The 19,331-nt window shown below is 40.7% G+C and overlaps 1 protein-coding gene across 4 annotated transcripts in view; it reads left to right on the top strand.

Annotated features, from left to right (window-relative positions):
- LOC124253291 (deleted in malignant brain tumors 1 protein-like) overlaps positions 1–19,331 on the top strand; it is a 130,411-nt gene that overhangs the window by 29,777 nt on the left and 81,303 nt on the right. For 3 of the 4 annotated variants that reach the window (XR_006892159.1, XM_046687034.1, XM_046687035.1), the window contains exons 22-27: positions 155–318; positions 5,385–5,538; positions 5,858–6,030; positions 7,375–7,540; positions 9,170–9,339; positions 14,008–14,164. Coding sequence is in view for 2 of the 4 variants with exons in the window: in XM_046687034.1 (XP_046542990.1) it covers positions 155–318; positions 5,385–5,538; positions 5,858–6,030; positions 7,375–7,540; positions 9,170–9,339; positions 14,008–14,164 (984 nt within the window). In the remaining 2 variants the exon portion in view is untranslated. Of the gene's footprint in view, positions 1–154; positions 319–5,384; positions 5,539–5,857; positions 6,041–7,374; positions 7,541–9,169; positions 9,340–14,007; positions 14,165–19,331 lie in introns of those variants that run through there. The other variant, XR_006892160.1, reaches the window with a different exon arrangement.

The following is a 19,331-nucleotide window of genomic DNA, read 5'->3' as shown; positions in this document are numbered from 1 at the left end:
TCGTGATCAGTCAATATACGTATCCATGTCTATAATGGCAGATTAAGATATTATGATAAGAGAGACGTTCCATGTACCACGCGTTACTGTATCAGTGGAGAGGTATTCCGGTATATATTGGTCAGTTGATTCATGGTGTATTGCTTTTTTTAAGGTCCGGGACCCCATTGTATCATCCAGGTGGAGGGAGTGGCCCTATCTGGCTCGACGATCTGGCTTGTTCTGGGACGGAGTCCTCCCTCGTCAACTGCAGCTCAGGGGGCTGGGGGGAACACGACTGTGACCATAAGGATGACGCTGGTGTTGACTGTACACATCGTAAGTAACTTATACAGGAACAAAGTGGAATAGGATGTTTCTTTTCATTTCTTGGCTTACACGTTATGAGGCTTGATTGGAGTATGAACCTTCACATATGATCTCCTGTGTTTCCCTGGGTAATATGTCTGCGAATTTGGCAATGTCTGATCAAAGTAAAGAACGAGCGATTAGATGTGTCTCACAATTGCTGAATTGGCCAAGAGTTGCCCTGTGACAGATATATCTAGTCAGTGCTGAAGTAACTTTGTAGATCTGTTAAAACGCGAGTTGGGGAATTAGCTCGCTTGGCAAGAGGTCTGACTATACCAACCCACACACAACACAACACCTGAGTAAAATAAACAAGGAGTTTAATACACAGCAGTCACAGGATGATTTTCATAATCAGTCAATAATAGAATGGTTTACAATTAATTATTAGAACATGTTCACAATTGAATCAGATATCAAAGTACATGTAGATTCGTTACACACGACACATACTACATTCATCACGATACATATTCCAATGTACACAACAATAGTTCAATATTCTACACATCACCCCAGTGGGCGTTCATACAATCTACATTATGTGGCAGTCACAAGACAGCATAGTACTCACAACGTAATGCAACAGTTAAAATATCCGACACACTCTATAAATTCTATAACAGTCACATAACAGTGTAGTGTCAAAGATCAGTATGAAATACACAATCCTAAACTGTAATACAGAAGATATGAGACATGTAATAAAGCATGTCGCGTTCCACATCAACCTGAAAAATGTGCCAAGGGTAACAAGTAGTAAAGAGATATCCAGTAAGATTAAAGTTAACACACAATAGAAATGGTAAAGACTTCTCGAACTTGAAGAAAGTAAAGTTACACACCTGAGTGAATTTACTAGACAGCCACCCCCTGATTTGTAACTGTCATCCGTATTATATACCTATTCTAGCTATCGCAGATAATCGCGTTTACAGATAAAACTTACGATAACGTTGTTATTGTGAACGTGAGATTATGTCATTTAGTTGGACCGAAGCATCGATGGCCAGTCGCGAGTATGCCAGGAAGGTATATGTGGCACGCACGTGATTTGACCAACGTGGAATACAAACAGCCGTAAAGACAGATAAACGTACTGCACCTTGGTTCTGTTAGCTTTAGAGATACTGGTCCCGGATTAAGTCTGATGCTCGTTATCAATGTGACCCTTGGCAGGTTTAAGATTGAGGAACGTAGTCGGTTAGTCTGTAATATTTCCAGTTTTCAATAACGCATATCGTTATAAAATATTGGTAAAACTTTGTCTAGTTTTTCCGTGTTAATAGTATCCCCCTGTTCTTTTAATATTTCGTCCCGAAATTTGTATAAACATAATAACATCATTCATATCTACATTTCGAGTAATGGGTAAATTGTGGTACAGAAACAACTGGTGTCGCGTACCCATGGTGGCTGACGAGAACGTGTGTACATATTGACCTTAGTCCGTAAAGGGTGGATACAAGGGCAACAATAGGTGCAAGATGTAAATTAAGCAACTAAGTGCTAGTAAGGAGTCTTAAACGCTAGTGATAAAGCAATATTGGAAAATGACGACTATCAGGATACAGAGGATGTTAGAGATGTGCCTCTTTCCTAAAACAAAACACAAGACATTTTGAGTTACTTAATGTGTACACCAAATAGAACAGCATTTAGGGTTTTGGTGAAATTGCTGCAGACAATTTCTAGCACTTGAGAACTATGCATGATCTAGATGGTGTTGACATAATTGAATTTAGGTATGAAAGACACATCTTTAATCCCTGGTATTTACTTTATCTGGAGATATTTGTAGGGGCGTTTCCGTCTCTTGTCTTTCATGGTGAAGCGTTCATGAAAGATTCGCTTGGATTCTTCAGTAACATGTTCAGAGGGTTCCCATGAGGGTTCTGAGTAACCAACCCACTTGACTAAATAGTGACGTTTACCCTGTTGCATGCGTTGACGCAATAGCTTTTCAACTGGGTAGTACTGGTCACTTACCTTGGGTGACTGTTGTTCACAAACCACGTCAGTGAGCTGAGAGTATACAATTGTTCGTTTGCATCTGAAGGTAGCATTCTCACGACAACAGCAAGATCCTTGAATTTCGGAGTCTTATATTGTGAGCCAAGACCCGGCAAGGCTAGCAGAGGTTGTGATCTGCTCTAAACGAAGTAAGGGCATGAAGAAAATGAACCTAACCAACTTCAAAAGTCTATACTGACATATAATGAAAATTCATTCAAGTGAATTTGGCTCGACGATATTTCTGCGAATCGTATATTGTGAGCCAGGGACTCCGAAGATACCTATTTCCGCCGGTATCGTGGTTTAGAGTAAACTCAAGGTGGCGAAACGAAGTAGTATACGATACATACTGGACATACAGTTTCCACTAAATAGCGCAGTGAATATGACTAGCAATGGGTCTCCATAACATAGGTATACTCTTACAATAGCTGTTTCGACAGGGAACGACTATATCATATCTTTCACAATGAATACTTGTATACTTGATGCTCACATGTTCAAAAAGGATGACATGAATATGTAAGCAGGAAATCATATTGTATTGAATAGGTTATGGAAAGCTATTATCTATAGTGACGGTTATAGACCTACCAAGTATGAGAAAAATCCTTGAAACCGGGAGTCTGGTTTGTATGGGAAGACTCGGATCCCGCAGATAACGTTGATCTGCACTAAATGCGTACATGTGTAGGGCGTAGGGTGTGACCAGGATGTACCGTAGAGTAAGAACCCAGCCGACTTCAACAAGTTAATCTGATAAAGATGTATGTCTGATAACATCACATAGATTACAATACATACTCTATATATGAAAACATGACAACTAAGAACACAACGAAACAATGACCGGAGAACATACAACATACCTCACATAAACAAGAACGTCCTTGAGAAGTTCACGTACACAGTTCACGGTGAGAGTCAGAACCAAAGTTCACTGATATTGTCACACACATCGGAAGAAACGTGCAGATGATTCGTGATGTATGCCTAGGTTGACTTGAACTTGAAAGTTGGTTCACTCACATGAATGTTGGGGTACCGATGATGTCCTGATTATCGGCTGACATCTTGATGATGACCGGGTTGTCTGGGCTTCTGCCTCCAGTCATCTTCTTCTGTGATCCATGATGACGACCGCTATGACGCTGCCTTTGTCGTCCATCATGTCAACTACCGGTGCTTTACTTCGATAAGGACCGTGTAGGAAGTGGGACCCCATATATAGTGACTGGAGGAGTACCTGTAGTGTTGGTACCTGGGGCATTGGTTTGTGGGACACTCCAGTTGCTCGTCTGTTCCGCCCGGTTCTGCGATGGAGTCTTGGGTTGTCTGTGGATGGGTCGTCTCGGTCCTGCGTCAGGTGTTGCCATGTTTGTGGGTTGGTGTGTCGCCATTGCCACTTTCGGTCCCCCCGCCACTTATTAAGAGCGAGCTGAAGTGTCAACTCGCTCAGCAGAGGTACCAGTGGCACAACCAACCCACACAACACCCGAGACCCGAGTGAATTTACTAGACAGCCACCCCCTGATTTGTAACTGTCATCCGTATTATATACCTATTCTAGCTATCGCAGATAATCGCGTTTACAGATAAAACTTACGATAACGTTGTTATTGTGAACGTGAGATTATGTCATTTAGTTGGACCGAAGCATCGATGGCCAGTCGCGAGTATGCCAGGAAGGTATATGTGGCACGCACGTGATTTGACCAACGTGGAATACAAACAGCCGTAAAGACAGATAAACGTACTGCACCTTGGTTCTGTTAGCTTTAGAGATACTGGTCCCGGATTAAGTCTGATGCTCGTTATCAATGTGACCCTTGGCAGGTTTAAGATTGAGGAACGTAGTCGGTTAGTCTGTAATATTTCCAGTTTTCAATAACGCATATCGTTATAAAATATTGGTAAAACTTTGTCTAGTTTTTCCGTGTTAATAGATCGCTGTGCGTGTCGGGATTTTGTGAACTTAGGCACAATTAGTGGCTAGTTGTCTGCCCAGTGTAAACTATTACGTAATTTTCGGGTATGGCCAAAAAACTCTAGTATGTAAGAATTTGATAGCTGAGAGCTAAATTGAAATTTTAATCAAATTAAAATTACGATTTTGTTTCGCAATATCAAAATGCAAAATATTGTGCATGGTGGCTGTGTAAGCATGCATTTGCAACCGTGAGTGTACAAGTGGATCAATGTGAGAGCTGTGATTGTATGGATCAGTGAAACGTTATCACAACAATCTGCTGAAATCGCCATGGCTACAGTTTAATTACCTTGGATTCCTGTGTAAACAATAACCACGGAGTCCTCTCAGTGCCGATGTGCTTTGTGCTAAACACACAACAGCAGACATTCTGTTTCGTATTTATCTGCCTGCATTCGTTTTTCATTACATATGATTCAGATTATGTTTTCAATCAAATGTACAGTTCATAATTAGTCCTAAAGAATTATTCCTCACGGCGGAAGAACATCAATAGGAAATATGTTATTGTAGTTAAGGTAGAGGAGAAGTACTTCCTCTCATCTTTACAGTAAGTGCCAACGCAATGTGATGACATAAGAAGGGCAAAACATAATCTTGCTCGTATTTTCCAGTGTCATTATTTAAATATTTGTAGATATGTAGCATTGAAAAGATGAATTCTAATTTCAAATGTGTAAAATGAATATATACTGAGTCAAAAAAGAAACTTCACAAAATGTAATTTGAAAAATAATGAATAATTTTTCTCTAATGATACATCTATGTATCCGAAATGGGATCCCTATCTTTCGACTCTAGAAAAACGTTAGCAAAACCCACTCAAACCCATCCATTCGTCGTGCAAATGACGTTAGTGCCAAATCAGGTTTTGCACGTGCAGTCGATCACGTGATCTTCGCATCGAAGTTTTCTTCATATGCACGTGTTTGCATTGTACTATATTCAAGTACTATATTCTTCAAATAATGAAATCTGTCAAGTTCCTTTGGGATTTCTTACTTAACCTTTCTTCATGGTACTGCAGCTGCGACCCTGGACGTAGACGTGCGTATAGCCGGGGGTACAGCTGGTGAGGGAAGGGTGGAGGTGCTGTACGGAGGCTCGTGGGGAACTATTTGTGACGACCACTGGACTGATACTGAGGCCCAGGTCATTTGTAGACAGAAGGGGTTCTCCACGTAGGTATACGTCTTTAAGTGATAATACAGTGATGTTTTAACCGTCGAATCGCTTATCCATGCAAATACGCCAGTGTAGTATTTGTCAAATGTAATTGAGCGAAATGTTGCGAGCTGCCAAAATGGCTGTATTTCTAATACAGAAAATATCTGACTACCGGGATAATGGGATTCAGTGTTCACAACGTGTTTGTATATTGACGTATATCATTCCTAAGCTCCGGCTCGTTGTCGTATACAGTTTAAACGTTAATATCTAACAATGTGGTGACAGACATCGTATATATGTTGAAAACGGTTCATTTTTATTTCTGGACAGTGACAACGCCACGGGTGTTGGAGGAGCGGCCTTCGGTCCGGGGCTCGGCAACGTGGTGCTAGGAAACGTCCATTGTGTCGGAACTGAGGCTAATCTCAACATGTGCAACATCGGCTCTGTTGGCAGCAGCGACTGTGACCACAGTCACGATGTGGGGGTCAGATGTCACCAAGGTCCTCTGTGGTGATGTTGTTTATATGTTTAGTGTGAAACTTGTACATGTCAGTCTTAGGGTGGGTTACACATACGTATAAAGTCAAGGTCATCTAAAAGGTCAATGTTGACAACTGATTTTTTCTGCAGATATCTTTGGAATCATTGATGTAGTGGTTATGGTGTTTAAGTACTGATGCATCACAACTGATGGCAATCTTTGGGTATCGCTGTGACAGATTTTCGATGAGTAGCGTATGCAATTTCATTTATTTATCTATGTTGTGATTATATTATATATCTCCTTTCATGCATATCTCTGTAATAACCCAGTGAAATCATTTGGACAAATTCGCATTTCAACGTTAAAAATAATCTACTAGCCTATAACCAGAATGGAACTGTTGGTCACTGCCTAAACTGAGAAAACAATATACTGTGCGTCCATGAAGTAAGACCGGGGCAGGTAGCGAGAAAACAATGAGAAAGGTCAATGTCACAGTGAAGGTTATTTTGAAAACTTTCAGTGTAAGAAGTGATTATACCATTTGGATGTATATGTTTGTGACATGTTGACCCGTGGTGGGCCAGTTCCAGTGAGTAGCTGGTGCTGATGTGTCGTTGTTTGGCGCAGTCATATCTGTATCGTATTTTGAATATCCCTTTGGAATGTCCTTGAACTTCTTGACACTTATATTGAAGGTGTCCATGTCAGTCTCACATTCACTCTCTGTTATGTTAATACTAACTCGGGAAGTGTAACACGAGGAAATACAGTACGTATACTACTGACATTGGGACGTTAGAACACCTTTCAGTGAGGTTAAGGTCACTCGAATGGTCAGAAGTTCTGCTTCTTTGAGTCGTGGTCTCTGAGCTTGGAGATGTGAAAGCAGCTGTAAGTAATCAGGCATGATACTGGCTACGAAACTTGAAGTTAAAGGTAATTATACTTCCATCTTAAGGTAGCTAGAGGGACGGAGTTTCCATTTTAAAGATGCCTAGCGATTGAAGATATTTAACCGGAATTTGCTTCTTAAGACAGTAATTCCTGGTTGAAAGTTGTAGTGCATTGGTCATTCGAATTTCCTATTATGAAGTAGTTACTTATATTTTCGTTATTATAGTGGCTTGAGGCCCAGGTTTGGTGCAACAGGATAAGTTGTGGGTTGGGCAGCTTCTGTTTCGCTGTAAGATATCATAGTCCCTCCTATAAACCCCAAGTTTAACCATTCCCCTCCTGTAAGAAGAAATGCGAGTTATATAAGATGCGCCATAGAAGGTATGCCAACTTACAGTAGTGTTACTACACAACTCAGTATTGTCACAAAGTTATAACGGTTAAAATATGTCATGTCTTACAGCTGGCAGCGTGACGACTGTGTACAACGTCCGCCTGGTGAACGGCAGCACGGCTAACGAGGGACGGGTGGAAGTACAGATCAACGGTGGCGAGTGGGGGACCGTGTGCGATGATCACTGGGACGTTCATGACGCGACTGTCGTCTGTCGTATGCTCAATCTTTCAACGTGAGCACCAGGAGTTTGATTGAAAATATCATGTTCTCAAATTGAAAACGCTATAATGATCCTTATATATACACAAATACGTAAACAATGTGTGAAGCTTGAATAGGATTTTTCAACTGGTGCCAAATTGATAAAGGTATTGTTGTTATTGCTTGAATCAATGGAGATAGGTGACACCCAATGAGAGTCACGAGTTCGATTAATGTGCATGTTTTGCAAGTAAAACATTATGAATAGGCCTAAGAGTGTGCCGGTTGTGTTACAATTGTACAATCGAGCCTGTTTTCAGTAGAGATTTCCTATGGATGTGGAAAGGGTTTTGTCCTTTCTATTTGCATACATAATCATACTCAATTACAGGCAGTCCGTTTAGCTGGAAGGTAACCCAAACATTCTCTCCGAAATGCTATTTCAACAGTTTTAAAAATCAACAACTACGTGACCCTGTCTTCAGCACACACTGTATACAGGGTAGGAAATGAAATACACAATGTCATTTTAGACAGTGGTCAAATGTAACATATGTTATATTTGGGATTACACTTTCTTAGTAAAGTACAGATTCAAATACTTTGTTTTCGGGTTGAGTCCCATCCGGGATTCGAACCCACACCTTCAGAATCAGGCACCTAATCGCCAGCACACAAAGTCAGACGCCTAGACCGCTCAGCCACCGCAGGAAATTATCAATACAATTCAGGACGCAATACAATTACATACACAAACAGTTTCTTCCGTCCACTGTGAATATATGGAATTATGGGACCCTGTCAATCAGGGAAACTCCAGTCCCTTTAAAACCCGCACCAGTCTCTACATGTGCACCTTCTTGTTTTCCATGTGGTTGAAGGAACTGCAACATATTTCTTGCAAAAATCACGCTAATAATGCTGTCGGTATAATGATGACTTATCTGATGCAAATGGTTGACACACAAGGTCTGTAGTCCTCAGCATTACTAGATGCAAATGGTTGACACACAAGGTCTGTCGTCTTCAGCATCACTAGATGAAAATGGTTGACATTCAAGGTGTGTCGTCCTCAGCATTACTAGATGCAAATGGTTGACATACAAGGTCTGTCGTCCTCAGCATTACTACATGCAAATGGTTGACATACAAGGTGTGTCGTCCTCAGCATTACTACATGCAAATGGTTGACATACAAGGTGTGTCGTCCTCAGCATTACTAGATGCAAATGGTTGACACACAAGGTGTGTCGTCCTCAGCATTACTAGATGCAAATGGTTGACACACAAGGTCTATAGTCCTCATACACTTGACCATACTATGTCTCGAGATTGGACTCGTGTTACCTCTGCAGTAAATGCGTTTCTTCCCATACCGGACATTTTCTTTTGAGTTAAAAAGTTAGGCGTATATTGATAACTGATTTGCAAACGCCATACTGGCGCTCCTGGGTCTCACCTTGGTTGTGTGCGTCTGAGACCACATCATATCGGGCTGTTCTCCCACATTAAGTAGACCGACGTGATGACGGACCCGCACTCACTAACTACTCTACAAAAAAACCCATAGAAAATCATAAATTTATATCAATAGCGTTTGCCTGATTCTCTTCATATACACTGGGAGTCCCCAAGCCACTCTACGTATATTTTATTGCAGAGATGCAGTATATCCCCGCGGTGCTGGTTACTTTCCTGCTGGTACCGGCAGAATCCTGCTGGACGACATGGACTGCCGGGGAAACGAGACTAGTGTCTCACTGTGCGGTCACGCGGAAATTGGGGCCAGCAATTGTGATCACAGCGAAGACGCGGGGGTGATATGCGGAGGTGAGGAACGGCTTACACTCATTTCCTCTCAACACTCATGTCAGTACGGGTGCTTAGATTCAGTTGTGAGCAAGTACGTCGAAATGTTCGTAAAACCGGTTACATGCATTAATATTTTAGTGTCAAACACACGTGTCAATTTATATACCTCATTTCACTGTATGTGTCATGCATATCAACAAATTTAACTGAAAGGGTGGTTTCTGACGTCAACACGTATGACTATGCGAGTACAGCTTAAGACGTAAACACGTTACACTATGTGAGTACAGCTTAAGACGTAAACACGTTACACTATGTGAGTACAGCTTAAGACGTAAACACGTTACACTATGTGAGTACAGCTTAAGACGTATACACGTTACACTATGTGAGTACAGCTTAAGACGTAAACATGTTACACTATGTGAGTACAGCTTAAGACGTAAACATGTTACACTATGTGAGTACAGCTTAAGACGTCAACACGTTACACTATGTGAGTACAGCTTAAGACGTAACACGTTACACTATGTGAGTACAGCTTAAGACGTAAACATGTTATACTATGTGAGTACAGCTTAAGACGTAAACATGTTAAAATATGTGAGTACAGCTTAAGACGTAACGCGTTACACTATGTGAGTACAGCTTAAGACGTCAACACGTATGACTATGCGAGTACAGCTTAAGACGTAAACACATTATACTATGTGAGTACAGCTTAAGACGTAAACACGTTATACTATGTGAGTACAGCTTAAGACGTAAACACGTTATACTATGTGAGTACAGCTTCAGACGTCAACACGTATGACTATGCGAGTACAGCTTAAGATGTAAACACGTTACACTATGTGAGTACAGCTTAAGACGTCAACACGTATGACTATGCGAGTACAGCTTAAGACGTAAACACGTTACACTATGTGAGTACAGCTTCAGACGTCAACACGTTACACTATGTGAGTACAGCTTAAGATGTAAACATGTTATACTATGTGAGTACAGCTTAAGACGTCAACACGTATGACTATGCGAGTACAGCTTAAGACGTAAACACGTTACACTATGTGAGTACAGCTTAAGACGTAAACATGTTACAATATGTGAGTACAGCTAAAGACGTCAACACGTATGACTATGCGAGTACAGCTTAAGACGTAAACATGTTACACTATGTGAGTACTGCTTAAAACATAAACACGTTACAATATGTGAGTACAGCTTAAGACGTAAACACGTTACGCTATGTGAGTACAGCTTCAGACGTCAAAACGTATGACTATGCGAGTACAGCTTAAGACGTAAACATGTTACACTATGTGAGTACAGCTTATGACGTAAACATGTTACACTATGTGAGTACAGCTTAAGACGTCAACACGTTACACTATGTGAGTACAGCTTAAGACGTCAACACGTTACACTATGTGAGTACAGCTTAAGACGTAAACATGTTATACTATGTGAGTACAGCTTAAGACGTAAACATGTTAAAATATGTGAGTACAGCTTAAGACGTAACGCGTTACACTATGTGAGTACAGCTTAAGACGTCAACACGTATGACTATGCGAGTACAGCTTAAGACGTAAACACGTTATACTATGTGAGTACAGCTTAAGACGTCAACACGTATGACTATGCGAGTACAGCTTAAGACGTAAACACGTTACACTATGTGAGTACAGCTTAAGACGTCAACACGTTACACTATGTGAGTACAGCTTAAGACGTAAACACGTTATACTATGTGAGTACAGCTTAAGACGTAAACACGTTATACTGTGTGAGTACAGCTTAAGACGTAACACGTTATACTATGTGAGTACAGCTTAAGACGTAAACACGTTATACTGTGTGAGTACAGCTTAAGACGTAACACGTTATACTATGTGAGTACAGCTTAAGACGTAAACACGTTATACTGTGTGAGTACAGCTTAAGACGTAACACGTTATACTATGTGAGTACAGCTTAAGACGTAAACACGTTATACTGTGTGAGTACAGCTTAAGACGTAACACGTTATACTATGTGAGTACAGCTTAAGACGTAACACGTTATACTGTGTGAGTACAGCTTAAGACGTAAACACGTTATACTGTGTTAGTACAGCTTAAGACGTAACACGTTATACTATGTGAGTACAGCTTAAGACGTAAACACGTTATACTGTGTTAGTACAGCTTAAGACGTAACACGTTATACTATGTGAGTACAGCTTAAGACGTAAACACGTTATACTGTGTGAGTACAGCTTAAGACGTAACACGTTATACTGTGTTAGTACAGCTTAAGACGTAACAACGTATAAGTATACTCTCCTCAAAAACTCTCGACTCATTACTGTAAATTGAAACATTGCCGTTTGACGTCTGGAGGCTGGGGAGTTTCAATATACCCTTGCACATAAAGTCAATGTTCACCAGAGTACTAGCAATCGTTTACGGGGCCGATATCAACAAACCAAGATCGACCAAAGTGGGAGACCTCGGATTACCACTGCAGCGCAGGATAGGTACATCCGGGTTTTTCATTTGCGGAATCGAACTGTCACAGCATTTGCAAGTGTCGGTGCAAACCATTCGTACTCGTTTACGAGAAGCTGGACCCTGTTTTGCTGCGACGACTACATCGACGTCGATTCAGTGGTGCAATAACGTTCGATTCCAGAATCTACCAATCTGGCGACGTGTATGGATGGTCCAGTGGTCCAGTACGGTTCAGTGCCGTGACGGAAGAGTACGTCATGGGCTTCAAAAGTTAAACAGATTTTATTTCAATATGGATTTGGACACACATGGATCATGCAGGACTTCGGCAATAGAACACTCTTTCTATCAAAAATAAAACAACGTATCATCGACGTAGATATTCAACAATGGCAAGCAGACATTAAAAACAACTCTAAACTATCTTCGTATTCTACCTATAAGTCAGTTTTAAATGTCGAACAATATCTAACTCATACCAACTTAAAAATACACCGTCAAGCTTTATCAAGATTGAGATGCGGATGCCACAACTTAAGGATTGTACTTGGACGAAGACTCGGAATAGATGAGGAAAGCAGATTATGTACACATTGTAGCCGCTACGGAATAGATGTAGTTGAGAATGAATTCCATTTCTTACTTGTATGCAAAGCCTTTTTAAATCAACGAAAATCATATATTCACCCTGCATATCATGAACATCCTTCTGTTGCAGCATTTGTAAATCTTATCAATTCCACATGTTCTCAAACATTGTTAAATTTAAGTAAGTATGTATTTCTAGCATTTACACTTTACCCATCGGTACACCAATAATGTTATTATCATGCATTGTGTATTACTATAGTACTACCTTGTGAAATTTATTTGTCGTTTATGTATTGAAGTATAACAAAATGTGTATGTGCAGTTAAGGTACGTCCTATGGGCCTGTGGCCTTTGACTTGAATGAATTAAAAAAAACCAGCATGACCCTATCATGTGCCCTCGAAATGGAGGGAACAGAATGCAGGGCTGTTACGAAGTATCTTCATTTAAAAAAAGTTTACGCCAAAGCAAATTTATGATGACATGACACAAACATTAGGTGACAATGCTGCGTCATATAGTATGGTCAAACAGTGGTGTGCTGTTTGGTCGCTCAAGTGACTACCAAAGATATAATTGATGCTGTTCCCGACACAATAATGCAGGACAGGCGAGTAACTATAAGACAATTAGCTACTGCACATGACATCAGCAAAACATCAGTGGAACGAATAATCCATGAACATTTGCATGTGAACATGGCGTCTGCCCGTTGGGTGCCCAGAATGTTATCTGAAGAACACAACCGCCAGAGAGTAATGGTTTGTCGTCAGCTTCTCGAGGACTATTATATTATATGTGGGTAATTATATAGCGCTATAGTCCTTCCCATCTACATGCATGCTCATGTTTCCCTTGATCATTCGATGTAACTGTGGCTTTCCCATAATTAAGAAGTACCCATTCACATCTGGGTGGACTGGAACACAGAGTCACTGTACTTTGCCCAAGTTTTACTGCGCGCTGCTCAAGGTGTTTGCACGTATTCATGTGGCCACCATCTGGTCATTTGCTAACGGATTCGTGGGTTCTTTTAAGTGCACAGGGTTGTGTACTGTACACCAGGGGTTGTGACGTCACTGAAAGAGTCTGCAAACAAAGTTGACTCCAAGGTTTTTACACCCGGTCACAGGTGGGATCGATCCCGTCACCTCAAGCTCGCTGGATCACTAGCCTGGCGTCTTCGATAGCTCGCCCACCACACCCCTTCTGATGATGCGGTAGAACAAGTGCATTGAAGTGAAGGGGATTATGTTGAAAAATAAGTACAGCAATTTTCAAATAGATCGCATGTTAGTTTGCGAGGCCGGGAACGTTTGGGACACCAGTCGTACATGTGCTCAAATACTCAAATGATCAGGTTCTTCAGAGGCATATAGAAGTTGGTATTCAAGTATAAGACTTGAACAAAATATTATGGATGTCAACTTCTTCTTTATTCTATACACAACGTTTCTGGGCTATTCCTTGCCCCTTCGTCAGGTGAATGTCATAATATTTTGTCTTATACTCAAATGATTCATATTATTTTGAAAGTATGTCTTCCACTCCCATATAGCCATATTTCACAATTTAGCATAGTGTGCACCTCCCGTTTCAGAGCCAATAAAGCATGCGCCAGTGAGACTAATCGGGGGAATGACTAAGTACGAGGGTCGAGTCGAAGTGTTTCACAACGGAGAGTGGGGCTCTATATGTGACCACGGCTTCACCAACGACCACGCCATGGTTGTGTGTAGCTCACTTGGATATCCAGTGTAAGTTTTGAAAGTGGCATCTGTATGTACAATTTTCCCAAGCTAGGATTATGTCGGGTTCACCGTGTAATGCGACCGTTCTTTTCAATATACGGGTTACTCTGTACCATGTGTCAATATTTATCCAAACTAGATTTGTGTACTGTCCGTTTTGAATGTTTGTTGCTGCCACAAATCCTCGTGCGAATTGTGTAGGTGCACATATGGTGAGACTCTGCAAACATGGTGTATATGTAAATATTTGAGGCGGGTAGGATTCAAAACCCTCAAGGTGGATGTCCGTCTTGATTCTGGTGCAGCTTCTTATGTTAAATACCATATTACATTTACGAACCTTTGTGGGGCACCTTTGTCATTTTTGTAAAGTGTGTTGTTGTAAAGGACGTCGATAAAAATGTTATTTAACAAGAGGTGATGTCCATGCAAAGTATATAAAACAAAACTTAAACATATACCATAAAGAAGATGACAATCAGCAATGTCAGAAGACATTGTACATACTGGTAGAGACTATCAACACTGTGAGACACTACATAACACATACTGGTAGAGACTATCAACACTATGGGACACTACATAACACATACTGGTAGAGACTATCAACACTATGAGACACTACATAACACATACTGGTAGAGACTATCAACACTATGGGAGACACTACATAACACATACTGGTAGAGACTATCAACACTGACTATCAATACACTATGGGACACTACATAACACATACTGGTAGAGACTATCAACACTGTGAGACACTACATAACACATACTGGTAGAGACTATCAACACTGTGAGACACTACATAACACATACTGGTAGAGACTATCAACACTGTGAGACACTACATAACACATACTGGTAGAGACTATCAGCACTGTGAGACACTACATAACACATACTGGTAGAGAGTATCAACACAATGGGACACTACATAACACATACTGGTAGAGACTATCAACACTATGGGACACTACATAACACATACTGGTAAAGACTATCAACAATGTGAGACACTACATAACACATACTGGTAGAGAATATAAACACTATGAGACACTACATAACACATACTGGTAGAGGGACATCAACACTGGTGAGACACTACACATAACACATACTGGTAGAGACTATCAACACTATGGGACACTACATAACACATACTGGTAGAGACTATCAACACTGTGAGACACTACATAACACATACTGGTAGAGACTATCAACACTATGGGACACTACATAACACATACTGGTAGAGACTATCAACACTGTGAGACACTACATAACACATACTGGTAGAGACTATCAACACTATGGGACACTACATAACACATACTGGTAGAGACTATCAACACTATGGGACACTACATAACACATACTGGTAGAGACTATCAACACTATGTGACACTACATAACACATACTGGTAGAGACTATCAACACTATGGGACACTACATAACACATACTGGTAGAGACTATCAAAACTTTGAGACACTACATAACACATACTGGTAGAGACTATCAACACTGTGAGGACACTACATAACACATACTGGTAGAGACTATCAACACTGTGAGACACTACATAACACATACTGGTAGAGACTATCAACACTATGGGACACTACATAACACATACTGGTAGAGACTATCAACACTATGGGACACTACATAACACATACTGGTAGAGACTATCAACACTATGGGACACTACATAACACATATACTGGTAGAGACTATCAACACTATGGGACACTACATAACACATACTGGTAGAGACTATCAACACTATGGGACACTACATAACACATACTGGTAGAGACTATCAACACTATGGGACACTACATAACACATGCTGGTAGAGACTATCAACACTATGGGACACTACATAACACATACTGGTAGAGACTATCAACACTATGGGACACTACACACTAACACATACTGATAGAGACTATCAACACTGTGAGACACTACATAACACATACTGGTAGAGACTATCAACACTATGAGACACTACATAACACATACTGGTAGAGACTATCAACACTATGGGAGACTACATAACACACATACACATGGGTAGAGACTATCAACACTGTGAGACACTACATAACACATACTGGTAGAGACTATCAACACTGTGAGACACTACATAACACATACTGGTAAAGACTATCAACTCTGTGAGACACTACATAACACATACTGGTAGAGACTATCAACACTATGGGACACTACATAACACATACTGGTAGAGACTATCAACACTATGGGACACTACATAACACATACTGGTAGAGACTATCAACACTATGGGACACTACATAACACACATACTGGTGGTAGAGACTATCAACACTATGAGACACTACATAACACATACTGGTAGAGACTATCAACACTATGGGACACTACATAACACATACTGGTAGAGACTATCAAAACTTTGAGACACTACATAACACATACTGGTAGAGACTATCAACACTGTGAGACACTACATAACACATACTGGTAGAGAGTATCAACACTGTGAGACACTACATAACACATACTGGTAGAGACTATCAACACTATGGGACACTACATAACACATACTGGTAGAGACTATTAACACTATGGGACACTACATAACACATACTGGTAGAGACTATCAACACTATGTGACACTACATAACACATACTGGTAGAGACTATCAACACTATGGGACACTACATAACACATACTGGTAGAGACTATCAACACTTTGAGACACTACATAACACATACTGGTAGAGACTATCAACACTGTGAGACACTACATAACACATACTGGTAGAGACTATCAACACTGTGAGACACTACATAACACATACTGGTAGAGACTATCAACACTATGGGACACTACATAACACATACTGGTAGAGACTATCAACACTATGGGACACTACATAACATAACACATACTGGTAGAGACTATCAACACTATGGGACACTACATAACACATACTGGTAGACTATCAACACTATGGACTATCAACACTATGGAACACTACATAACACATACTGGTAGAGACTATCAACACTATGGGACACTACATAACACATACTGGTAGAGACTATCAACACTATGGGACACTACATAACACATACTGGTAGAGACTATCAACACTGTGAGAAACTACATAACACATACTGGTAGAGACTATCAACACTATGGGACACTACATAACACATACTGATAGAGACTATCAACACTGTGAGACACTACATAACACATACTGGTAGAGACTATCAACACTATGAGACACTACATAACACATACTACATAACACATACTGGTAGAGACTATCAACACTATGGGACACTACATAACACATACTGGTAGAGACTATCAACACTGTGAGACACTACATAACACATACTGGTAGAGACTATCAACACTGTGAGAGACACTACATAACACATACTGGTAGAGACTATCAACTCTGTGAGACACTACATAACACATACTGGTAGAGACTATCAACACTATGGGACACTACATAACACATACTAGTAGAGACTATCAACACTATGGGACACTACATAACACATACTGGTAGAGACTATCAACACTGTGAGACACTACATAACACATACTGGTAGAGACTATCAACACTGTGAGACACTACATAACACACACTGGTAGAGACTATCAACACTGTGAGACACTACATAACACATACTGGTAGAGACTATCAACACTGTGAGACACTACATAACACATACTGGTAGAGACTATCAACGCTATGGGACACTACATAACACATACTGGTAGAGACTATCAACACTATTGGACACTATGGGACACTACATAACACATACCGGTAGAGACTATCAACACTGTGAGACACTACATGACACAGTGGGTGAGGATATACACAATTTGAGACCTTTTCTTGCACATACCGGTAGTGACTACATGGCATATGACGGCAGAGGCTGTCAACAATGTGAGACACTACATGACACAGAACACGAAGAGGTGCCGACAATGTTAGACTCTACATGACACTGAACACGAAGAGGTGCCAACAATGTTAGACACTACATGACACAGAACACGAAGAGGTGTCAACAATGTTAGACACTGCATGACATATGACGGTAGAGGCTATCAACAATGTTAGACACTACATGACACAGAACACGAAGAGGTTTCAACAATGTTAGACACTACATGGCATATGACGGTAGAGCCTATCAACAATGTTGTACACTACATGACACAGAACACGAAGAAGTGTCATCAATGTTAGACACTACATGACACAGAACACGAAGAGGTGCGAACAATGTTAGACACTACATGGCATATGACGGTAGAAGCTTATCAAGAATGTTAGACACTACATGACACAGAACACGAAGAGGTGCCAACAATGTTAGACACTACATGGCATATGACGGTAGAGGCTGTCAACAATGTTAGACATTACGTGACACAGAACACGAAGAGATATCAACAATGTTAGACACTACATGGCATATGACGGTAGAGCCTATCAACAATGTTGTAAACTACATTACATGACACAGAACACGAAGAGGTGCCAACAATGTTAGACACTACATGACACAGAACACGAAGAGGTGTCAACAATGTTAGACACTACATGGCATATGACGGTAGAGCCTATCAAGAATGTTAGACACTACATGACACAGAACACGAAGAGGTGCCAACAATGTTAGACACTACATGACACAGAAGACGAAGAGGTGCCCACAATGTTAGACACTACATGACACAGAACACGAAGAGGTGCCAACAATGTTAGACACTACATGACACAGAAAACGAAGAGGTGCTAACAATGTTAGACACTACATGACACAGAACACGAAGAGGTGCCCACAATGTTAGACACTACATGACACAGAACACGAAGAGGTTCCAACAATGTTAGACACTACATGACACAGAAGACGAAGAGGTGCTAACAATGTTAGACACTACATGGCACAGAACACGAAGGGGTGCCATCAATTTTAGACACTACATGACACAGAACACGAAGAGGGGCCAACAATGTTAGACACTACATGACACCGAACACGAAGAGGTGCCAACAATGTTAGACACTACATGACACAGAACACGAAGAGGTGCCAACAATGTTAGACACTACATGACACA

This window comes from Haliotis rubra, unplaced genomic scaffold (genome assembly GCF_003918875.1).
Source record: "Haliotis rubra isolate DU_JTF1 unplaced genomic scaffold, ASM391887v1 Scf538, whole genome shotgun sequence".
NCBI lineage: Eukaryota > Metazoa > Mollusca > Gastropoda > Lepetellida > Haliotidae > Haliotis > Haliotis rubra.
This window is presented reverse-complemented; position numbering and strand designations above follow the sequence as displayed.